Below are 25,430 nucleotides of genomic sequence, written 5' to 3' on the forward strand. Positions count from 1 at the left end.
GCCCTTAAATCAACCACTCAGCATTGGAAACAGTTTATCTTTATTTACGTAAAAAAAAGTCACTAATTTTCAGTGTGGAACAGTATTATCTGCTATAGTTTTTTTTCTTAAAGGCTTCATTTCCACAATAGGACATTTACATTTATTTTACCTTTTGGCAGTTTTGGGTTCTCCTCACCTGAGGGCACAGATTCCCTCATGGTCTCAGCCCCATGGCACCAGGTGCCTTCTGGTATGTCCTCCTGCGTGATGCCTCAATCAGTGATTAGCAGGAGGTGGGCGCACTGCATCCAAGTCCAGTCCTGTCCTCACATGCACAAAATGAGCAGGGGCCACTGGAAAGTGACTGTAAGTGGCAACTGTGGCCCATTTTCTCTTCCCTAACGCAGACTTAGTGAAACCGATAGAAGCATCATCAGCACTGCCCTGTGATCAGTTAGTTCAGCACAGGCTGGGGTCTGAATTTAGGAGCTTTCTGAGCTGACCTGCACAGCTATTCAATGGATAAACAACTTGCACTTATATAGCATCTTTAATGTAGATTTTATTTACCAATGCACAGTGCAGAAGTGCAATCAAACAAAATTTAAAACCAGGCCACGTGGGTAGGGTTTAAAGAGCATCTTAAAGGAGGAGAGAGAGGTTTGAAGCCTAGGCAGCTGAAGGCACGGCTGCTAACTGTGGGGCCAAGGAAACCAGAAGTACACAAGAGGCCAGAATCGGAGGAACGCAGAGATTTTGGTGGGTTGTCGGGCTGGAGGAAGTTAGACATTGCTGGTGGGAGGAGGGCAAGGCCATGAAATTGCTGGGCAATTGGGGGAGATCCTTATAGTTCAACAATCTGAAGCCATCACATTCACCACACCTGTTCATACATTAATGTTTAGATGCCTCCTGCCCTCCAGGTAGGCAACCTCACTGCCAAACTCAACAGTTAAATGATGTTGCAAATGGGTGTACTTTCCTCACCTGTTGTAAACTGTCCCTTGAGCTTCTGGAAGACCGGGTCTTGTGCTGTGGCCTGGGCCCTCCTCGCCAGGGACTCGGAGGCGGCACTAGAGAACATGGTGGACACATTGGACACATTTTCGAGGCCGACTCCAAAAGTGCTCACGAGCTTCTTGACAAAGTTTAAGGTGTGCGGTGTGATTTTGGCGTCAGACACAGCACCACTCTTTTCAAAAGCCACAGAGTAGCACTTTGCCAGTCCTTGCTGTAGTTGTCTCAGCACCTAGGTATCAAAAGAAACTCTTAGCTGTAACAGCACAATGGAACTTCCAATACTCTCGCTTCTGCATCAGGAGGTCACGGGTTCAAGTCCTACTCCTGAGACTTGAGCACAGAACCTAGGTTGACACACCCAGTGCAGTACCGAGGGAGTGCTGCACTGTAGGAGATGACGTCTTTCAGATGAGACTTTAAACCGAGACCTGACCGTCCTCTCAAGTGGATGGAAAGGATCCCAGGCCCCTATTTTGAAGTTATAGAGGGGAGTTTTCCTCTGTCCAAGTCAATATTTATCTCTCAACTATCACTGGAAAAAAAAAATGATCTGGTCATTATCTCACCTGTTGCCTGTGGGAGCTTGCTGTGCAAAAATTGGTTGCTGTGTTTTCCTACAATAGTGACTACACTTCAAAAATATTTCATTGGCTGTGAAGTGCTCTGGGACTTTCAGAGGTCATAAGAGGTGCTACATGCAAGTCTTTCTTTTTTCCAAATAGGTCTTGATACAACTGTTCAAGCAGATAATGAAGCACATTCAACATGTTTTTCAATGCACATTCTAGGAACTCTACAGACTAGTCAGGCCAGTGAGTGAGGGTTTCACTGCCTGATTGGACTATTATGTAGCCTGGTGCCAGTGACTGAAGCATTAGGTGCTCAATTGAAATATCTGCTTTTCCAAGAATATAGTTGATTAGCATATTGAAATGTCATTTTGACAAGACAGATAGCGCAAGGCTCAGAAGAATCTGCAGTGAAATAAAGCAGATCAAGTAGTAAAAGTTTAAAAATGTTCTTCAGCAAGGCAAGAGAATCACCATGTAAATTGTCTCTTCCCCCACCCCCCCCTGCCAACTTAAAAGTACATTTTTTCCAGGTTCCACCCAAAGGATGTAACAGTTCCCAATAGATTGATGGTGTCCAACCTATCTCTGCCTTGCCACCTGGGGGCTTGCTCTTAAATTAGTCCCACTCCAGAGACTTGAGCACAAATTCCAGGCTGACACTCCCACTGAGGGAGGTGCTGCACTGTTGGAGATGGCGTCTATCAGATGAGACTTTAAACTGAGACCCAGTCCGCCCTCTCAGGTGGACGCATAGATCCCATGACACCACTGTAAAGAGCAGGAGTTCTCCCGAGTCCTGCCCACTCCAGGAGTTTGCTCCTGTAAGGGGTGGGGAGCGGGGGGTGAGCTTTTCCTGAACCTTGCTAGCGGTTTACAAATCTGGCAAGAACCTTCACCTAGTTTTGAGATTGGGCCAACTCATGACGCCTTCAACCATACCCAAAGTTGTCAGTTGCAATGCAGTACTGACAGAACACGACATCTGCCCAACTCCAAGGATTTTCGCACAGGTGGGATAAAATGGAGGAGGGGCAGGGACTAGAAATAGAGCCAAAAGGAGGAATTAAAGACTAAGCAAGCTTCATCACCAATTAAAAGAAATCCTGATTCTTCAAAACAAATATCCAGTGGCTCTGGAAATGTACCTTTGTTTAACCATGTAAATGTAAAGGAAGATTAAATATATCACAGTGAAGAGCAGCTGTGTTTTAACTTTAAATCCAGTGAATGAAAAGTATTATCTCCAGGCATTTGCGAAATTTTTTTAAAGACAGATCAAGCTCTCAGAAGGTGGGGGAGGGAGAGAGAGAGAGAGAGAGAGAGCAAACCAACAAACCTCTTCATGCCAGTTTTCACGGAACCACACCATTTGATCCACAATGCCCTCCAGGGACGAGAGCAGAGTCGGATGAAGCTCCCGCTGCATGTGCATTATCCGGCTGCAGCGCCACATAGGTGCAGTAGCTCGTATCGGCCCAGGGTCGGAGGCAGAATGAGATTGAGAGCCGACTGAACCCGGCTGCTGCTGTCCAGAGTCTGCAAAAACAGAAATGTGGCCGTCAGCATTCCCTTTCTGTTAAGTTTCAGAACAGTTGTTCCTACAATCTCCATGGTTTCCTCAGTTTGTCTTATTCCTCCAGTTATCCCAAGAATACGAACTTATTCAGTACTGGCAAAATGTAATTATAATGCAAGATATAAATAGATATAAAAATATATATCACACACAGACATTTATTATCAGGCACACGCTCAGAAATAAAACAAGCTTTTATTAACTATATAACCCGCATCTATGTATGCATTATTCACTAGAATTGACATTTTCCCCCACGGATTTGGAACACTTATTTATCAATGGACTTCACATTCGTGCCATCAGAATGCTTCCAGGGCGAACTACATTCCTTTCCATTCAGCACAGCCTTCTTTCTGATTTACTGACCTACATTTCTCCATTAGCTCGAGAGCCTCATACTCAAAGCTCATTGCTAATAACTGCACTGCCACGAGATAATAAAGGGCACTGCTGCCCGTACAAAGGAATTATTAAGAGATTTCTTTATATTTGTAATGCAGCTTGTACAAAGGTGTAGTCATTAATTTAATAAATTAATCCTTACAAGATGAGAAATAACTGCACATCCTATAGTTTCGGTGTGTGAGGGATTGAAATAGGGAGAGCAACTTTTTTTGAATCTCTACGTCAGGTAAACCTGTAAATTGTTCGATTTTAATATATAAACCAAAAACAAAATGCAAGTTACTAACCTTTTGAATACTTGCTGCAAAACCACATCAAAATAAAACCATGAAAGGTCATATTCTGATTTTATCACCCTGGAAGCACACTGATGGCATGAATGTGAAGTCCATTTATAAGTATTCTAAATCCGTGGGGGAAAATGTCATTTCCAGTGAATAATGCATACCTAAATGTGAGTTTATATAGTTAATAAAAGCTTGTCTTATTTATGAGAATGCGTCTGTGATAATAAATGTGTCCATGTGTGATATATATTTTTATATTTGTTTATATCTTGTATTATGATTACATTTTACCAGTACTGTATACTGTTCTACCTATATGTCTATCCTTACGCATTACTTAGTCACCTACTTCCCTTCCTTCAAAAGACCCTTCTTTGACAAACCAAGGCTTCTCCCTGCACCTGAGCAGTGTGACGGAAATCTAAGATTTTGGACTCGTCGGAATATTTCGCTATTGTACAAAAAATATACTTTTAAGAATGCATTCGTCAAAGACGCATTTAAAAAATCATCAATCTATTAAAACTAATTCATCACTGTACAATTTTCACAAATGGGACTAATAATCCAATATTTACAAAGAAATTCTATGATTGCTGATAATTTTCTCAGTTTTGCAAATACCCAACAGCAGGTAATGTGGTGCCAAAGTATAAAACATTGAAAATATCTCAGTGGGAACTAACCATGCCCTAATCGCATTGGCAGCTGGGTACATTTCACTCTGACTACTTATAAACACAAAAAGCTTCTGTAACGATGTTGGAAACTGGTCAAATTATCGTTATTTGGGCACCACAATCTGTTAAAAACATTTCCTGAGATGAATGTCATTAATTATCAAGTCCTTGAATTAATACAAGGCTAGAGTTTTGACACAAAATCCAGCGCAGACGTGAATATCCACTCTGAAGGGAATATATTTTATATGACCTCAAAGGGCAGATGAAGTATTTGTTCATAGCCAAATCCAGAAAATTGAGTTATTGCAGCGAGTTTTAAAAAGGATGCAAAGTGGAGAGAGAATTGAAAGACCCAGTAGGAATGAAGGATTGTGAGGTTTCTGTGGTACAAAGTAGATAGATTGGAACAGATGACGCTGGTGACCTTCACTTGCAGTTAGCCCTGGCCCAATAAATAGCATCACCAATTCCAGGAGAGCGTGGTCCCGATAACTTCCAACACAGAATGCCCAACTGCTGCTACAACCCCTGTTGCTACACTAGCTGGCTTGGGAATCAGGTGAAACCAGCCCACATCTATACCGGCCAAAGCCTTACCACTTTTGTAGCGTTCACGTTGTTCAATCTTCAGGGTTAAATACAGTGTCCTGATTGGGAAATAGACAGCCTGGGGAAACACTCTTCCAACCTTATAAAACAAAAGAATACAGACATTAAGAAAGGAGTTATGCCCAAAATAGGGCCTTTTTATCTCTCTTGGCAATGTCTCAAAGTGATTTGCAAACAATTAAATTGCACTGAAGTGCAGCAGCAATGTAGGCAAAAGCATTTTGCACACAGCATGATCCCAAAACGGTGATCAGCTAAATAGAAAAATAAGAATTGCCTAGACAAAAAAAAGACCAAGATCTATCCAGTTTGCCGTCTAACCATTCTGGTAATCACATGATACAATAATGGAGGTGTTGACTAATCACAGCTATCAATTTCTAGCAATTATTCTCCAACAGAACCTGACATGAGGCAAAGAAAAACCCTCATTGGAGGAGAGCTTTGGGAACTAAAGGTCCAAAGTTACCTGTTCCTCCTAAGCAGGGATGTTGATTGGTGGCACTACATGAATGAGGAATGGTGGTCAGGACATCAGGAGACCCCCAAGCGGTATCATGGATCTTTGACATCCAAATGAGGAAGGTAAATTTGGCCTCGGTCTGAGCAATGACACCTTTAAATGCAGCATTCTCTCAAAACTGCACTGGAAACGTCAACTAAGATCATGCACCAAGTCCAGGAGGGGGACCTGAACCCACAATCCCCTGACTCAACAGTGAGGGTAACAGCCCACTGAGTCAATTCAGCATTTTAGAGACACACTTTCCAATTCACAGCCAATAAAGACAGGCACCCAATAAGTGATATACAATTATAAACTGATGAAAAGCAATGAGCCTGGAAAGACCCATTTGCAACCAAGCATTAAAAAAATACAAGTATCTACTTAGCATTTATTGTACTTCATATCCTGAATTGCCAAACGATGATTGTAGGAGGAAAGACTTCTTCTAGTTAAACTGGCAAAAGTAGGGAACAAAAGCATGATAATACTCTAGTTTAACTACTTCACTTCCTATATTTACAGCTTTAATAGATAGGCCCTCTGGAAAGCAAAACTGGATGGAGTTACTAACAAACATCGTGATTTGTTGCGATGTTAAAAGAGGAGGTCGTAGCTTTGTGCTAATAACTGACTAGCTATACAAGACAACTCAGGAAGGAGAGTACATGGAATTTAAGGGAAAATTGGACAGATGTTTAGGGGAGTGAGTGATCGAGCAGTACTAATTTGTGGGGCTTGTCAGACTATAGTCTTTAGTAAAACGGTTCTTGCCTATGTTACTAACCGTATACCATTTACAAATCATCATACTGTTACTGAAATATTATGCATAGACGATAATTGTAGTGGATATGTTTCATTTCTCTGTACCTTCCAAGTTATATTTATGTCTTCGATAATAGCATTACAAACCAACCAAAATTGTGTTAATGTTTGATCAGCGATTAATTGGTGAAACCCAGCTATCGTATTTCTGCACAATTTAATACATGCATAATGCCGGTACCAGCACAGTATTCATGCAGATAATTAAGGGGGAAAAATACAGACACATAATGACATCAACCATTCTTTAAATTAGGCTACAATTCCCAATGGACCCAACTCTACATGCTGGTTTTGCCTATTACAGGATAATCTTATACAATATGAATGCAGCAATGAAGGTGAGAAACAGCCACTTAATGTATAAAGATATCATTTGTAACAAGCTGAGGATTGCTCACGAAATACTGAACAGTCTTGATAGATTTAATGCATGTAAATTTTCACCCTCCTTGCAAGAATAAATACGAACATTATTTTCGCATTTCTGATGTACAAACATAGAAACAGGAGGAGGCCATTCAAGACCGCAAGCTTGTTTCGCCATGGCTGGATCTGTATCTTAACTTCATCTACCCTTGGTTCTGTATCCCTTACCACCTTTGCCTAACCGAAATTTATCAATCTCAGTTTTGAAGTGTTTGAAACAGGCTTTTTCTTTTAGGGAGATTTCCAGATTTCCACCATGCTTTGTTTGAAGACGTGCTTCCTGACATTACCCCTGAATAGCCTAGCTCTAAGGTTAAGTTTATGCCCCCTTCTTCTGAACTCCCCTCTAGAGGGGTCAGTTTCTCTATATCTACCCTATCAAATCCTTTAATCATCTAAAACACTTCAATTAATCACCCCTTAAATCTTCCAAACTCTAGGCAATACAAGCTTAGTCTAAGCAACAATATATCTCCCATCTTGAAAGTTTAACACAAATTCAACAATTCCAAAGCCAACGTTCTAACACTCTTATTCTTTAATCTTATTGTCCATCATTAACATACTGAAGGATCGAAAGACAGGGAAGTGGAAAAGGCATAAACTCCGACTCTATCTTTCTATGATCAACAGTTTCAGTAACTTGCAGCTTAGTTACACAACAAAACTGTGTCAGGCACCTATTGCCAGGAATATACTGAATTCTCTCAGGAATAAATTTTCCAATTGTGTTAGGTACATAAATATGTAAGAGAAATGTCAGAGGATTAATAAACTACTGTAGGAGCAACAGAGATTCCAAAATGCTGCATTCTTTTGACAAACTGAGCCGTAAATTTAATAACATTAAAATACTAGTATAATGTTACATTATACATAGAATAGATTTGTGCAGAATTGGCCCTTCGCATTAATCAAGTTCTGGTATTAAATGGTTTAGACAGATACATTTGTTTAATTTAATTTATTTAATGAGGCAAGTTTTGATAAATACCTTAATCCATGAGTTAGAAGACTTTTCCCATTCATTCATGATAACCCAAAACTCAATGTTAACTTTTACAAGCATATACATACTTGACTGATGAGATTGAGAAGAAGTTTGCCCTCGGAACCAACCAAGCATGTCAAGAGTTGAGGAATCCAGGCCAGCCATTGGATGGGTGGCACGCCAATGCAGTACTTGTCCACTGCATCTGCCAGCGTGTTCTTTTCATCATCAAAACTCAGTAGCCAAAGGACCTGGGAAATGCAGGCGGAAATTAACACTTTCTTATCCGAGAGTTATGTCCTCACCAAATAAATGTCAGCCAAGTCAGCTCACAATGCCAGTGTCTCACTGTGACAAACAGTATGCAGAGTACCTGGTCCCCCAAACCGCACATTTTTGATTTTTAAAGCAAGTCAAAAGAGTATCATCCAATGATGGGTCGGGCTGAAACAATGGACGGTTCAAATTACGTGCACCTGCGCACCAATGACAATTTTCATAAATTCTTAGGATATGGGCATTACTGGCAAGGCCAGTACCCATCCCAGCTGCCCTCGAGAAGGTGGTGGCATACCTTCTCACAATCACAGAGCAAACATGGAAGAAAGTACTGGGATAACTGGAAGATTTAGTAACCCTCACAATTTATACGAAAAATCCAATCTCACAATCTTTCCATTGCATTTCTGAAATCTAACAAACTTTTCACCATGAAACTATTGAGCATTTATTCCTGCCAAAGTACATTAAGAAATTATGCAAATGAAACTACAATGAAGTTACATAATTTTCAATATCTGAATGTAATCCTCATGATTAAGTTAATGTACAGCTATCTACCAATAAAGAAAGGGCATTATTTAGAGCATGTTTTACAATGAATGCTGAAATTAAGTGTGAAATGATAGTTTATGACAAGGCGAGGCCAAGTGTGTTACTACAATCAATGTTACCGAGCAAATTGTTTGCTGTTATAAAATAGCATACAACAATGTTGTATCTATACCAATAAATCCTAAAACTCAACTAGATATAAACTATGAAAGGTATATGTGTAGTATGCAGCAAACAACACATATGTCAAGAAATCAAATCTGGAATTCCCACAACGCCATGGTAATGTGTAGTAGGAGAATTTTAACAGATGATTTGAACCTTGATATTTTTATGAAAGATTAATGGCTGAATCAGCCTGGAACAGATTCGCAAGCAGAGGTGAAAAACAGAGAAACAGAATATGTCAGGTAAAACCATCAGTGCACTAAGAAATTCAGTTAACATTAAATTTAATCCCAAGTATAAACTAACACCTCTTTAACTGGAGTACTGTCAAGGTAGAATCATGGACCAGTACAGTGCAGGAAGTGGCCATTCGGCCCATTGAGTCCACGCCTGCTCTTTCAGGGCAGAATCCTCCCAGTCCTGCAGAGGCAGGCTTGAATACAAGACCAGGAGCAAAGTTGGAAAGGAGGGCGTCGGGTCAGCGGGCCGAGGTGTTCCTGCCTCTGGCCAATCTTGCCCAGAGGCAGGGTGAAACCGGCAACAGCTACCTGCCTGGCTGTAGCGGGTAGCCAATTTGAATATTTAAGTACCCATTAGTGAGCAGATTGGGAGATGCCGCCAGGATACTCCCGGCAGCAGATGGAACCCCACTGAGGCCATAACCTGGTGGGTGCCTGCGGGCTGCTTGCCGGTGGCTGGCAGGCTGGGGGAAGGGGAGGAGGCCTCATATATTTAACCCGTACAGGAGCCGCCAAGATCAGCGAGTCACAGGCCATCCTGTGGAGGGGTTTCCTGGCAGCTGTGGCCAGTTTATTTTCAAAAACTTTATTTATTTTATTTTATTTAGCGATACAGCACTGAAACAGGCCCTTCGGCCCAAGTCTGTGTCCACCCATTTATACCAATCCTACACTAATCCCATATTCCCTACCACATCACCACCTTCCTTTAATTCTCCTATCACCTACCTATACTAGGGGCAATTTATAATGGCGAATTTACCTATCATCCTGCAAGTCTTTGGCTGTGGGAGGAAACCAGAGCACCCGGCGAAAACCCACGCAGACACAGGGAGAACTTGCAAACTCCACACAGGCAGTACCCAGAATTGAACCCGGGTTTCTGGAGCTGTGAGGCTGCGGTGCTAACCACCGCGCCACTGTGCCGCCCATTTAAACCTCTTCAGAGGGAGCCTCGAGATGGAGGCACCCCCCTACAGAGGCAGCATCACCTCTGCTGGTGAGGCTGCCCTCCTTCCCAGACTGCAGGCCCTATGATTAGCCCTACAGTCTCAGGAACCCACCCACCATCCGTAGCCAGACTTCAGACACGCAGGTGGCCGCCTCTTGTAAGAGCGCGCCAGTGGGCGCGCTGCCAGCAAGTGCGGGCTCGAGACTGGAAATGGCCCCGGCACACGATTACTTTTAAAGTTGATAAGATTCCGTCCTCAAAGAGTAATTCAGTTAGTCCCACTCCTCTGCTCTTCCTCCATATCTGTGCAATTTTTTTTCTCCTTCAAACAATTATGCAATTCCCTTTTGAAAGCTACAATTGAAACTGTATCCACCACCCTATCAGGCAGCGCATTCCAAATCTTAACCACCCGTTGTGTAAAAAAGATTTTCCTAGCTTTTTTGGCAATCACCTTATAACTGTGCCCTCTAGTTATTGACCCTTCAACCATGGGAAACAGTTTCTCTTTATTTACTCTATCTACCTCCCTCATGATGCTAAACACCTCTATCAAATCTCCCCTTAGCCTTCTCTGCTCTAAGGAGAACAATCCCAGCTTCTCCAATCCATCCATGCACTCCTTCATCCCTGGAACCATTCTCATAAATCTCGGCTCCAAAGCCTTCACATCCTTCCTAAAGTGAGGTGTCCAGAATTGCATACAATACTCCATAACATGGTCAGGTGTGACTTATTGTTTAAGGTGCATTAAGCTTAATGTTGATATTCGAGGGTTTCATTGAACACCAGCCTTCATATTGCTGTTCTCACCTTGGCCAGATATTTCCTTGACTTGCTCTCATTCTGGTGGCGGCACGCGTGAAGATAGCAGGTGATGGCAGATACGCCGAGGTGAAGCTGTCTTTCTTTAACAAAGATGTTCTCCAGATAGTCACCCCACATTGCCCAGGCTTTTACCAGCACGTCATGCATCTGGACAGCTGCGGAAAATGCTTTGTTTGCTTCCTCAGATCTATGTAACAGAAAAATAATGATATGCAAACCATCAGTTGCAAGCATGGAAGTCCAACCCCATGGCACAGTTTCAAAGAGGAGCAGGGGAGTTCTCCCCAGTGTCCTGGCCAATATTTATCCCTCAACGGACATATATATATATATATATATAAAAATAATTATCTGGTCATTATCACATTGCTGTATGTGGGAGCTTGCTGCTACATTTCCTACCTTACAAGTGACTACACTTCAAAAAGTACTTTTTCTGCAAAGCACTGAGGTCGTGAAAGACGCTATATAAATGCAGTTCTTTCTTCCTTTCTTTAATATAGCAAACTATCTCTCCACTAACTACCATTATATTAGATTTTTGACATTCATAAGCTGTTTCAGTTCTGCGTTGAGTTTATGACATTACATAAACAACATTCGACTTAATCACTGCATTATCCCTCACTGTCATATGGACATGTCTTGATCTGCATAATTCTGATTCAAGTATAACATTTTTCCCCAATTACACATTCCCATTTAATCACTAAAAAGAATGCTGGTACCCATCTTCTGTGCTGAGACACATCACTGGCAGTGCACTGTGGACAGTGCTCATGACTCTCAAAAGGCCTACAATTCACAAGTCAATGACTTATGACAGTCTTTCACACAAGTTAAATAACCTTATTACACAGACTTTGACACACTATTCAATCACTCTGCGTGTGCTCAGAAACACAAAATGAACGCCATAAAGTAATAATTAAATCTGAACTTTTACTCATGCTGCAGTTAAACACTTCTCTGCATAGTGGTAATATCACTGGAACACATATAATCGTTATTTTAAATTCAACTACGGCAAGACTCAAGTACACAGCATATTGGGCATTTTTTCCATTAGGGCTGTAAAAGTTCTCTCATGCAAGTATGCCATTTTCTGGCAAACAAGTTACACATTTACTAGAATTCAGCTGTTGAGTCCATTAAGCTGCATTTGAACAGTCAAGAAGCATACAATATAGCAACTGCAAGTGCACAGAAGCTCAAATGCCAAGATGCCTTTGATTAGTTTCTGTACAATCCGGGGTGCATAAATTCTTATGATTTCAAGATCCACTGCTTTATTTAGCGCAACACTAGTACACTGAAAAGCAAGTTACAAGAAAAGATCAGTTAGATAGGAAGAAGTAAACTTAATTTTTGCTACATTAAAGGCTTGTTTGAGCATAAACACCAGCATGGACTTGTTGGGCCAAATGATCAGTTTCTGTGCTGTTAAGTAATTAAAAAAAAAATGAAGATGATGATGGAATAAAAGAGCGCAGTTATTATTTAATTTTATTGCCTGAGTTTATTTTTTAGGGCTGAGAAAATAACTTCTGCTAGAATTTGAGCAGTACTGTCTTTGGTCGCTGCTACAAACAGTTTGCCAGCCACTGACTCCATCCCTCTCCCTGCCAACTGTTTGAGGTTGAACTAGATTGTTCACAACCTTTGTGTCATATTTGACCAGAGGATGAGCTTCTGACTACACCATCACTAGCTCCACCTATTTCCACCTCCATAACATCGCCCTGTCTCAGCTCACGTGCTGAAGCTCTCATCCATGCCTTTGTTACCTCTAGATGACTATTCCAACGCACTTATGGCCGGTCTCCCGCGTTCTACCCTCTGTAAATGTCAGGTCATGCACAACTCTGCTGTGTGTCTTAACTCGCACCAAGTCCTGTTCACCCATCACCCCCTGTGCCCACTGACCTATACTGACTCCCGGTAAAGCAAAGCCCCAAGTTTAAAATTCTCATCCTCGCCCCTCCCGATCTCTGTAATTTTCTCCAGCCCCACAACCCTTCAGGATATCTGCACTCCTCTAATTCTAGCCTTTTGAGCATCCCCGATTCTAATCGCTCCACACAGCTACTGAGGCCCGAAACTCTGGAATTTGTTCCCTAAGCCTCTCCGCCTCTCTCGTTCCTTCATTAAAACACTCCTTAAAACCTGCCTCTTTGACCAAGCTTTTGTTCATCTGCCCTAATATCTCCTGATCTGGCTCAGCATCAAATTTTGTTTTATATTTTTCCTGTGAAGTGCCTTGGAACGCTTTATTATGCTAAAGGTGCTGTATAAATAGAAGTTGCTGTTGTAATGTACTGATTGAGTTTCATTCAGCACCACGGCAAGTGGGCTGGAAATGAGCAAACACTACAGCTTAAACAAGCAGTAATTCCCCCTGGACTCGTTGGCAGTCTAAGGGTTAATACTTTTTGCAGGAAGTGAATTATTATTACAGTTAGATTATTAATGAGAAGCTGTCAAGCTGCAAAATGCCTGGCAAAGATATTGCTGAAATAGATCACGGTGTGCACTGCAACATTTAATTGGCTATCTTTGTAGAAAGGTTTTTGTTTAAATGTGAGTAAAATGCAAGCTGAATTACTTGTCAAACACAGTTTTAGTTATGAACTTCCAAACAATGGCACTAACGCCTGCGTGACTTCAAAACTGTAACAGGAGTCAATAAACAATCCTTTCCAGTGATGTAAGGAAGCAGTAGTTCACATACTAGAAAGCTTTAATCAGATAAATTTGCAGAAAGAAATCAGTGAAAGCACTGCTGAAAATAGCCCTGAACCTGGGGTCTTAAAGGTTACAGGATTGTGATTTCATATCAAAGATATGCTGTCCACGCACAACTGGCAGTGAATCATGCTCCCAGAAACCACTCACATCATGTAGCAGAGAGTACAAGTACGTTTGCTTGCATCAAGTGGGGTGGGAGGCATGGAAGCGAAGGGTTGGGGGTGTTATCCAAACTAGTCAGCTTAGTCTCAGAATGCCAAAAAAGTTAAGGCAGAAACCAGAAAGTAGTGCCGGGAATCAAGCTGAAGAATGGGATCAGCTGAATTCGGACGCTGAGCAGAGAAATTTGCTTAAATATGCTTTCCAGGTCACTCTCCCCTTTGTAAAAAAAGAAAGAATTACTAGGTCTTGGACGCAAGATAAGATGATTTTAAATCAAAACAGAAAAGCCTGGGCGACAAGCAACTGGTCAGGCAGCATCGGTGGAGAGAGAAACAGAGTTAACGTTTCAGTTCGATGATTTATCGGCAGAACTGGGTTGAAAGGGCATCAACCAGAAAAAGTTTAACCCCACCTTCCTCTCTCCACAGACACTGCCTGAGCTGCTGAGTGTGTCCAGCATTGTCTTATTTCAGCATTCCAGTTTCCACAGGAATTTGTTTTGGTCTTAAAAGATCATAAGATTGTCATATTTAAAGACACAAATGGTGTTTGACATGTAAATTAATCATCAAAGAGTAATTAGATTTATAGAACGTGGGGGGAAAGTGAAGGTGATGGGGTCAGGGTAGGATGGCGAAGAGTTACCTCTCATACATACAAGGGGCACCAATGTGAAAAATATTGGAAAAAGGAACAGGCAAATTACAATTTTCCCTGGACAACTTCAGACCATTCAAAAGCGAGTGGCGGATAGAAACAAGGAATGTATTCAGGGCACAGCAGCTCAAGCAGTTGACAGCTCAACTCCAAGCAAGGTTAAGAATTTAAGCCCGAGGTTCCTGATCAACGAAGCTTGGTTGCTTCAGCTGAGTGAGTTTTGTCAGTTCCCAGCAGGAGTGTTAGATGAAGCAGAGTTACAGACACAAGGCTTTACACTGGGGGAGGAAAGGGAGAGAAGAGAAAAAAAAACACAGGAAAAAAAAAAATGTCATTGACTTGCCCTGCTTGTACTGTATCTCTCGCTATGTAAAAATGAAGATGCACCAGTGTTACTGGGAGGTTTTGCAGCCCAAGTTCTTTAATCGTTCCTCGCCGGATTACCTGAAGTTGGGAAAACATCCCAGGATGGAAAATAGGAAACTCTTTCAACTTAAAACCACCCCTGTCCCCACAAATTTCTCTAATAATGAACAAAAGAGTGACATTCAAGGTGACCCAGAATGACAGGTATACATGCAAAAGAGAAACAGCTACAAGTCACATTTGTACATACTTATTAATCTGAGCAAGGAACATCCCTTTCAGTGCATAGAATTCAGCTGTCATCTCCTTTGTGAAATACTTCAGATTTGTTGATTCAATAACTTCCAAACCCTGTGCGGAACAAAGTTGAAGATTGAATGTACGATATACTGATCTATCAATAAAATTCTAACAACGTAGTCTTTATAGCGAGAAGTACAGGGCCTTAAGATAGCTAAATTAGTGATCAGAGCCTGATCAGGCTCTGAACAGCAGTCGCTACCGGAGAGTTTTGTAACTCACCAGACAATCAATTATTCTTAATAAGTTATTGATTTTGCCGTGCAGTAATAGAAGCAACATAGGTGTTTATGAATGCTTCCGATTCCCTTGGGTTACATCCCTTCACAGAATTGGAGATCATATCTTTCAAATCCCTTCTTTAAGAACCCACTGCATTTCAATTCAAAACTATTGGATCCAATTTAAATTTTCTGGCTTACACTCTACAGCAGCCGCAGACAGACCAGTGCATCTCCCTGTCACAAACCTCACCGAGACAACAACTCAAACGTTCAAAGTGGACTTGCGACCCTTCTCTTTCAGTAGACCCAAAGAGAACCTTTACCGTCTTTTTTTTTTAAAAGAAGGAATGACCATGGTGCCTACCTGCATGCATTCATTCTTGCCCATAACTCCAGCCTGTTGCAGGTAGCATTTGACCTGCTGTCGAATCTTTTGAAAGCAGTCCACAATGGGCACAGTAGGAATGGTATGGATGCGACTGAGGATATCGAGGGCCACATTCACCAGGCCCTGCTTACGGGCGATCTTCCCGTACTGGATGATAGCGGAGGCAGAGGCATGGACACCCAGCATGGCATTATTGGAGTTGGGGTCATGCTGAGAGCTGTTTTCATAGGCTGCCACGATCGCTTTGGAGAAAAAGAAGAGAATTAAAATAGACTATTATTTTCAAGTTTGAAAAAGAAAATCAAGATTTGTTTTGAGGCTCATTTAAAGACAATTTAGAGATGAGATACATTAGAGACAGGTAACAACCAAAGTTTATTTACAAGATGAAAACGTGATCTTGATTGAAATTTAGCTCGTTGGATCTGGTGCAAGATCGACTTTCTGCCACTTGATAATGTCAGCCCAATATTTTCAGTCAATATGATATGTGGGGGCATTTTTAAAAGACATCCAAGTATCTAGCAGTGGTAACTGAAGACTAGTAACATAGGGAACAGGGGTAGGCCATTGAGCTGCTTGAACCTGTTCCTTCAGTGCACCAACATAACTTTAAGAAACTGTGACTTGGTTTTTGAGCACTCAATTATGTTTGAATCTATACATTAGCAAAGGCATAGCTTTTTTTTGGAAGGGGTTCACTGATGAGGAATATTACAAATGATGCACATCGAAGAAGACCTGATTCTGTCTCACTCAGTGTCTGGCACAGACATGACAGGTCAAATGGCCTCTTTCTGTGCTGTAACCATTCTATGGTATTACGATTTTGAACAGGTAGCTGGATTATGGGGAAAAAATAATAAGGAATCTGATCTCAACGAGGAATAAAAGTGGCTGCCTTAACAAAAAAAAATTAAAATTCTACTTCACAGATAGACTAATCACCTAGTCTGCAATTCACAGATTACAAATTTAAGGGTGAACCTCGTCCCTGGATTGAAACGGTCACCCTGGAAACAGGTCGATCTTGTAACATTGGAGCAAAGATGAATGGTTATGCAGACGGAAATGTCTTGAGCTTTAGCAGGGTTTTACTATGAGGCGAGAGTAATTTCTGGGCGTATTCACAAACATTTCAACATTAAATGAGCTCAAACCCAAAGTCATTTTGATTTTACAAACTCATTTGTTCCATACCTGCTTTCAGTTTTGTAAGATCAGCTGTAGTCCGTCCCACTGAAACGAATGGAAATGCGAAAAATAGCAAATTTCCTGGAGTGTGCTATGGTTAAACTCTATTCAATTACAGCTTCAAATCTTAGTGCAAATTTTTTAATGTTTAATTTTTGCAAGACGGGACAGGTAACTATTCTATAAGGTTATTTACACAAGAAACATAAGAACAGGAGAACACTATTCAGCCCCTCAAGACTGTTCCGCAATGCAATGAGGTCATAGCTGATCTGTATCTTAATTCCATCTACCCGCCTTGGTTCTGCAGCCCTTAATACCCTTACTTAACAAAAACCTATCAATCTCATTTTGAAATTTTCAATGGACTCCCAGCCTCAACAGCTGTTTGGGAGAGTTCCAAATTTCCACTACCCTTTGTATGAAGAGTCAGTCTTAAACTTATTTTGCAACTTGCCTAGTTTCCCCACGTATGTGGCCCCCACCTCCAAATCCTCTGCTTCCTGTCACAAAGATGTCCTTCATATACCAAGAAGGCTGACCTGCTCCCAAACCTTGCCTCTGGTCTGTTCACTATATCAATTATCTAACTCACCATTGCATTTTCAACATCCTTATGGGAGGCACCTCATTTCCATTCAGCACCCGCCCAACCGTTCCAGCTGAGATCAGGAGTTCAGTATGTTGCTCAGTATGGAAATCAAACCAAATCTTGTGACACTAAGTTAATATGCAAAAATGTGCTGTTCCACCAGAATAATTTTTCCACCAAATCAAAAATAAAGTGGCAGCACTCAGTTCATGCATTTCCCACATCACAACCGTGCAACACTTTGAAAGTACTTTATTGGCTGGAAAGTACTTTGGGATGTCCTGAGGTTGTGAAAGGTGCTACGTAAGTGCCAATTCGTTTTTTATTTTCATTAAGTAATCCTCAAGCATAGCTTTATTTAAGTAGGACATGTTGCAAGTCAGCTTGTTTAACTCAATTGTCATTTCGAGCAAAGTTACCTCCACTTCTTTCCAAAAATATTAAACAAAATCTGAAAGATAAACTAACATTGAACAGCGAATACATATGACATGCTGTACATGCTGAATGGACTATACCACAGCACACTTTGTTCAAAATCAAGACTAAAAAGTTGAAAGTTCTAATTTATCACCATTAGTTTCATAGCCCAATTATTCCTTGAAATTTATATGAAAATTATTTAATTTTCCCAATCCAGTACTTAATCCTTAAATTAATGGTATAACAGACTTACTCTTTATATTACATACTACACCTGATATTTCAGCCATTTTTGTCCTAAAATTAAATTATCCAATAAATTGAATTAAGCTACAAACATTTAGTGGCAAATAACAATTTGAACTCAGACAATTTGATTTAAGATGCAATGAATTAAGGCACTGCAATCCCCAAATTTTTAATGGTTAAATACATTGTAATTATTTACACATTACAACAGAGCATAGAGTTCCATTTATTACTGGTAGTTAATGGTTGCCTTGTTCACACATTGGTAAGTTGGGTAGTAGGGGAACAGGTGCACAATAAGCACTTGAGTTGAACCCTGACAAACAGAAGTTGCCAAGAAATCTTCTGCTTGAATTCATAGTATTTTACAGTACAGAAACAGGCCATTCAGCCCAACTGGTCCATGCTGGGGTTTTGCGCTCCATATCAAGTTCTTCCCACTTTACCCCACCAACATTCAAACTCTTGTTTAATACCAGTGACACTTTGAATTCTACATTTCTTGAGGATGAGTCCCAAGCGGGTTAAATGACCTGACCATCCCCAGAAAACACTAGCAGCTTTGGATGGGCGAGCCCCTTGATGGAGGAAATGCTATCAAGGGTGGGTGAGCCAATCCTTGAACTAGCAAATTAGCAAGATGCAAAGAGTGATGTAGCCCCACTGCAGAAGAGGTCAATGAAAGAGCAATTGTGAACAGTCCGAGCATAATCCCAGGGTTAAAGGCTTTGCATTAAAGAGTTAAGCAGGACAGGCACATGGGGCGGAATTGGGGCCAGCAGCTTTAGAACCAACAGCAACATGCATTTATATACCACCTTAAACGTAGAAACAGTCCCAAGGCTTTGCAGAGAGGCCCAAGCAGACAAAAATACATGCCGAGCCAGGAGATATTAGCAGTTGCTGAATGATTGGGCAGAGGTAGGTTCTAAAGAGAATGAGAGGGGTAAACGTGCAGACAGGTTAAGGGAGGGAATCCTAGAGTGTGAAGTCACGCCTCCAATACCTAATTAAAATACATAACCCTAGACATTTATTATAATCTTACCCAAAGAAAGACTACCCCTCCTGAGGAGAACATTTTTCTTTTGTCAAACAGAGTTGATTTCTGGATATATGTATGCATCATATTTAAAAACACTTAAAGGACGATGTATATGAAAACGCTCATCAACCTTACATTGCCTGAATATGGGAACAGGAGGAGGCCATTCAGCCTGTTCTGCCATTCAATTAGATCGTAGTTGATCTACACCTCAACTCTATTTACTCGTTTTGGCTCCATATCCCTAGATATCCTAACTCAACAAAAATCTATCAATCTCAGTTTTGAAATTTTCAATTGACAGCTTTTTGGGGAGGGGGAGGGGGGGGGTGGGCAGGGGAGGAGAGAGACCCAAATTTCCACTACTCTTTGTATAAGTGCTTCCTGACATCACCCCGAATGAACTAGCTCTCATTTTAAGGTTATGCCCCCTTGTTCGGGACTCTCCACACCGTTTCCCTCTATTTATCCGATGAACTCCATTAATAATCTTAAACGCCTCAACTAGATCAGCCTTTAATCTTCTATATTCAAGGGAGTACAAGCCTAGTCTATATAAGCAACCCTCATGAATTAATGCTTTTAGGCCCTTGTGTAATGTTTTTTTAAATCACCACCCCACAATTAGTGACACAGGCTGGAAACAAAGAATCTGCATTACAGAAATTCTTACATTGTACTGCAATCTAAGTGTATCCATCAAATACATTGAAAAGTTGTTGATACCCACAGGGATACATCAGTGTTGAGTAACCCAGAAATAAACAAGTCCCATCACAATTCACTGCGTTATTATACATCAGTAACATTCCCACATGTAAAATGCATGTTGGCAGGTGCACCAGGCCATACCTTGATAATGATGCTGCCTCCACATGAAGATGCTGCTCCAGTGAGAAAGGTCATCAGACACAATGGGCAGACGGTTCCGCCACGTCTTCACCACAGTCTTCATGTCATGCAAACTTGTGTTTCTCCCCAAATTGGCGGGCTGTAAACCAGCATTTATTTGAGCAGCTTCTTGCAGTTCAATAATTTGCTGAGCCGCCTACAATTCGAACAAAATTCCATCAACATTAGATTGTAATAAAAAGATGCATCAGTTCATCCTGATGGCAACTGTGTGTATCGGTGTACCAGGAAGAGTGTGCAGCATGCCCAAAGTCACAGACACCACAATAACATCAAAGGCATGCACAACAAATGGCAACAGCTAACCTCATCACTAAACATGCTTATGTATCAACAGCATACACACAGAACCCAATGACATTTGGCACCCACAAATGTTTCATGTAATTAAACTCAAGAAAGATACAACATCTGGAGCTTCTGCAGATTCCTGCTAGTCCTATTGAGGCGAGCATAAGCAGTCAAGATGGCACGCTGACAACCTCCTGAAGGAGCCCATAGCATGCAAGTTTCGATGCCTACAGCTCATATACAGTGAATGCAAGGGATTGTGTATTATCTCATTGACTTGATTTAATAAAGAGTATTAACCAGACATTTTCAATATTTCCCACTGCTCATGTTCAAAGTGAAGGATATATAATATCTTACAACACTCCCACATAAGGGCAATAGGGACTTACAACAATATCCTATATAAATGCAATAACTTTAGCAAAAGCAAAATACTGCAGATGTTTGAAATCTGAAAGGTCTGATGAAAGGTCACAGACCTGAAACGGTAACACTGCTTCTCTCTCCACAGATGCTGCCTGACTGCTGAGTATTTCCAGCAATAACTTTAGTGTTCGTCTTTAACTAGGAAGATACTGGAATTTTGTGAATGCCCTTACCATCCCACACCCCAGATTAAACAAAGTTGCTTGCACATAGAGAGATGCATTATGTACCCACTATTCTACATCAATGCATCAAAAATCAACCACTTTACAGATAAGAGCATTTGCAATACAGTCATACGTAGGCAAGTAAGTAACAGCAAGTGACAAATCTGTCAAGTTAACGGTGTGGTAGATTATGTTTCTATTCTATCTTTCTTTACACAATCATATCAACCTAATGTTATGCTCCAATCTGGCAGAGTAGCTACTGCTTTCCAATTTCTAGTACTAAACAAGGTACATGAATATGCTTGTTAACCTTTTCAAATAGACCAGGAATTAAGTACAGTCTTAAAAAGGAACAAAGAGTACCACACACATTCAGGGACTTGCAAGTCTGACACATTGATTAATCTCCCACGTGTTGTCAGAATGGCACTCTCACCTGAAGCAATGGCGTATGGACGTGTGACACAATGTGTGGGAGTCTCCGCCATTCCCGGATTGCGAGACTGCTGGCCATCTCCACCAAACGCTCGATGAAGTTAAGCTGCTGTTCCTCAGGGTGACAGATTGCCAAGTAGCCTCGGTACATGTTAACTTTCCATGCCATCTCCTTTGGGCAACTCAGCTCCACCTAAATGCATTTACATAGAATGGTGAGAGTTTGGCACATTTCCTCCTCTTAGTGGCCCACAGTGAGGTTGCGAAACTTTGAAGAGCATGTGGCCTGCTTCAGAATACTGGCCCGGATGTAAACTGCAATCCTTAGAAGTGAAGAGCTTTGAACTATATTATGCACCATTCACAGGGCAAAAGCCTCAGTTGTTAAGGAAAATCATAGTCTTTTAAGTCGCTTTTGTGCTATTACACATGCCCCCAGGCCTCAGCAGCACATGTAATCCCACCCTTCTTATTTTTTCTAAAGTTCTTTCGCCCAAAAAATTGGTAACTACCAAGTCTAGTGTATACTGTACTCACTAAAGACCCATCTAAATCGAGGGAGTTTGATGGAGTAGATGGCGAGAAAATGTTTCCACTGGCAGGGGGGTTGGTAAACAGAGCACACAGATTTAAGTTAATTGGAAAAAGGAGATGAGAATTATTTGATGCAGAGCATTATGATGAGCTGGAATGCACTGCCTGAAAGGGTGGTGGAAGGAGATTAAAATAGTACCTTTCAAAAGGGAATTGGATAAATACTTGAAGGGGAAAAATTTGCAGGGCTATGGGCAATGAGGAACTAATTGGATAGTTCTTTCAAAGAGCCAGCACTAGCATGATGGACCGAATGGCTTCCTTCTGTGCTATATGATTCTGTGATGATGTATTTATGTGACAAGGTGAACTGCCTTGTTGGATCTTCCTTGATCTTCAAACATAGCATCCTTCACATACCAAAACATCAATAGCAAGTAAATAGGGGCGGGGGAAGAGAGGAATCACAGGGACAAGGGTTCTTGAGTGGAGTCAGCTGTGAGATTCTCACACATTGTGATCTGTGAACACAGGGCTTCGTGAACTAAATGCCAAGTCAGGAATTTGGTGCAGAGGGGGAAGGAGGCGTGCTGTTTTTTATTTTTTTTTAACCTCCAGTAGCTGGTGAACGCTCTTCTTTTGTCTCCAAGCTAGGAGACTGTAACTTGCTATTATTTTACTAAATTAGTATCCAGATAACTAATCAAACAATTAGATAAGGTTAGACAGACATGACAGGGCAGGTGGCATGCTGTAACTGCAACATGTGGGAGTTTATGGAAAACGGTGCAGTCCCAGACAGCCATATCTGCAGTAAGTGTCTGCAGCTTGAGCAACTTCAGTTCAGAGTTGCTGAGCTGCAGTCCAAGTTGCAGACATTGTGGGGCATCAGGGAGGGGGAAGAGTTACCTGGACACTTTGTTCCAGGAGGCAATCACAGCCTTCGGTTAAATAAAACATTAGAGTTGGTTAATGGTCAGGGACAGGAGGGTGTGACAAAGTCAGACAGGAATGGGGAACCAGCATGTAGTAAAGGAGGAGCCTCAGCCCCTAACTTTGACCAACAGGTACGAGGTATTTGCCACATGTGTAGATGAGAATAGCTTGGTGACCAAAACTGGAAACAATACTCTAGTTGAGGCCTAACCAGAGCTTTATAAAGGTTCAGCATAACTTCCCTGCTTTTATATACTATGCATCTATTTATGAAGCCCACGATCCCATATGCTTTGCAAACAAAACAGATGGACTGATAGCACAAACAGAAGTAAATAAGTATGATCTGTAGATAAGTACCATTAATTGCTGCAGGATGACATACATTGGGACCTGAATATGGAATGGTACATGACATTTAGAAGGACAGAAATCTGGGAAAAGGTGGAGGGATGGCTCTGTTAATTAATGATGGTATTAGGACAATAGAGGGGGATGATCTAAGTTCAGGAAACCAGGACGGAGAAGCGGTTTGAATCGTGATGAGAAATTATAAAGGCAAATAGTCACTTGTGGGAGTGGTGTACAGGTCCCCTAACATTGACCAGACGGTAGGACAGGGTATAAAGGAAGCAATAATGGGAGCTTGTCAGAAAGATAACACGGTAACCAGGGGAGAATTTAATCTACATAGACTGGAAAAATCAGAAGAGCAAAAGGTAGCTTATTTGAGGAATTCATAGAATGTTTTCAGGATAGTTTGTTAGAACAGCACATTCTGGAGCCAACCAGAGAGCAGGCTATACTACACCTGGTATTGTGCAACAAGATAGGATTAATTAATGACCTCATAGTTAAGGCGCCCCTAGGTAGCAGCAATCATAATATAATTGAATTTTACACTCAGTTTGAGAGAGAGAAGAGTGGGTCCAAGCCTAGAATTTTAAACTTAAATAAGGACAATTATGAGGGCATGAAAGCAGAGCTAGCTAAAGTGAACTGGCAAATTAGGTTAAGGGATAGGTCAATAGAGATGCAGTGGCAGACATTTAGAATACATTCCAACTAGAAAGAAAAATTCCAAGGGGAGGAAGCACCATCCGTGGTTAATTAAAAAAGTTAAAGATAGTATTCAACTTAAAGAAAAAGCATATAATTGTGCAACAATGGATGGCAGGTCAGAAGATTGGACAGAATATAAAAAACAGCAAAGAATGACTAAAAGATTAACAAGGAGGGAAAAATTAGAGTACGAGAGAAAGCTAACTAGAAATATAAAAATGGATAGCAAGAGGTTCTATAGATATTTAAAACAGAAAAAAAGTTAACGAAGTGAGCGCCGGTCCTATGGAAACTGAGTCGGGGGGATTTAATAATGGAAAATAAGGAGATGGCAGATGAATTGAACAGATATTTTGCATCAGTCTTCACTCTTCTTCGGCCTCCTTGGCTCGAGAGACAATGGGTACACTATTGAGGATACAAGTAACATCCCAGAAATAGCTGTAAATCAGGAAATGGAAGGGAGGGAAGAACTCAAGAAAATTAATCACCAGGCAAGTGGTACTGAGCAAATTGTTGAGCTTGCTGGCTGACAAGTCCCCAGGTCCTGATGGACTTCACATAGGGTGTTAAAAGTGGCAGCTAGTGAGATGGTTGATGTGTTGGTTTTAATTTTCCAAAATTCCCTAGATTCGGGGAAGGTTCCATTAGAATGGAAAACAGCCAATGTAACTCCTATATTCAAAAAGGGCGGGGGACAGAAAGGAGGAAACTACAGGCCAGTTAGCTTAACATCTGTCTTAGGGAAAATGTTAGAAGTTATTATTAATGATGTCATAGCAGGGCACTTCGAAAAATTCAAGGTAATCAGGCAGACTCAACATGGTTTTGTGAAAGGAAAATCATGTTTAACTGATTTATTGGAGTTCTTTGAAAAAGTAAGATGTGCTGTGGATAAAGGGGAACTGGTGGATGTATTGTACTTAGATTTCCAGAAGGCATGTCATAAAGTGCTACATCAAGGGTTATTGTGAAAAATAAAAGCTCAAGGTGTAGGGGTAACATATTGACGTTGAAAGAAGATTGGCTAAAAATAGAAAACAGAGTAGGCATAAATGGGTAATTTTCTGGCTGACAAGATGTAATGAGCGATGTGCCACAGGGTTCAGTGCTGGGGCCTCAACTTTTTACAATTTATATAAATGACTTAGATGAAGGGACCGAAGGTATGGTTGCTAAATTTGCTGATGACACAAAGATAGGTAGGAAAGTAACTTGTGAAGAGGACATAAGGGGGCTACAAAGGGATATAGAAAGGTTAAGTGAGTAAGCACAGACCTGGCAAATGGAGTATAATGTAGGAAAATGTGAAATTGTGCACTTTGGCAGGAAGAATAAAAAAGCATATTATCTAAATGGTGAGTGATTGCAGAGCTCTGAGATGCAGAGAGATCTGGGTGTC

At 41.1% G+C, this 25,430-nt stretch overlaps 1 protein-coding gene across 3 annotated transcripts in view; it reads right to left on the reverse strand.

The window, feature by feature from the left end:
- Window positions 1-25,430, reverse strand: part of trrap (transformation/transcription domain-associated protein) — a 218,468-nt gene that overhangs the window by 43,275 nt on the left and 149,763 nt on the right. For 2 of the 3 annotated variants that reach the window (XM_068056569.1, XM_068056567.1), the window contains 10 exons: window positions 21,498-21,689; window positions 20,112-20,307; window positions 16,957-16,995; window positions 15,733-15,998; window positions 15,095-15,195; window positions 10,897-11,098; window positions 7,977-8,141; window positions 5,126-5,216; window positions 2,911-3,110; window positions 970-1,231 (listed from right to left, as the gene is read on the reverse strand). In XM_068056569.1, the coding sequence (XP_067912670.1) occupies window positions 970-1,231; window positions 2,911-3,110; window positions 5,126-5,216; window positions 7,977-8,141; window positions 10,897-11,098; window positions 15,095-15,195; window positions 15,733-15,998; window positions 16,957-16,995; window positions 20,112-20,307; window positions 21,498-21,689 (1,714 nt within the window). The remainder of the gene's footprint in view (window positions 1-969; window positions 1,232-2,910; window positions 3,111-5,125; window positions 5,217-7,976; window positions 8,142-10,896; window positions 11,099-15,094; window positions 15,196-15,732; window positions 15,999-16,956; window positions 16,996-20,111; window positions 20,308-21,497; window positions 21,690-25,430) is intronic. The other variant, XM_068056568.1, reaches the window with a different exon arrangement.

Source organism: Heterodontus francisci, chromosome 24 (genome assembly GCF_036365525.1).
Source record: "Heterodontus francisci isolate sHetFra1 chromosome 24, sHetFra1.hap1, whole genome shotgun sequence".
Classification (NCBI taxonomy): domain Eukaryota; kingdom Metazoa; phylum Chordata; class Chondrichthyes; order Heterodontiformes; family Heterodontidae; genus Heterodontus; species Heterodontus francisci.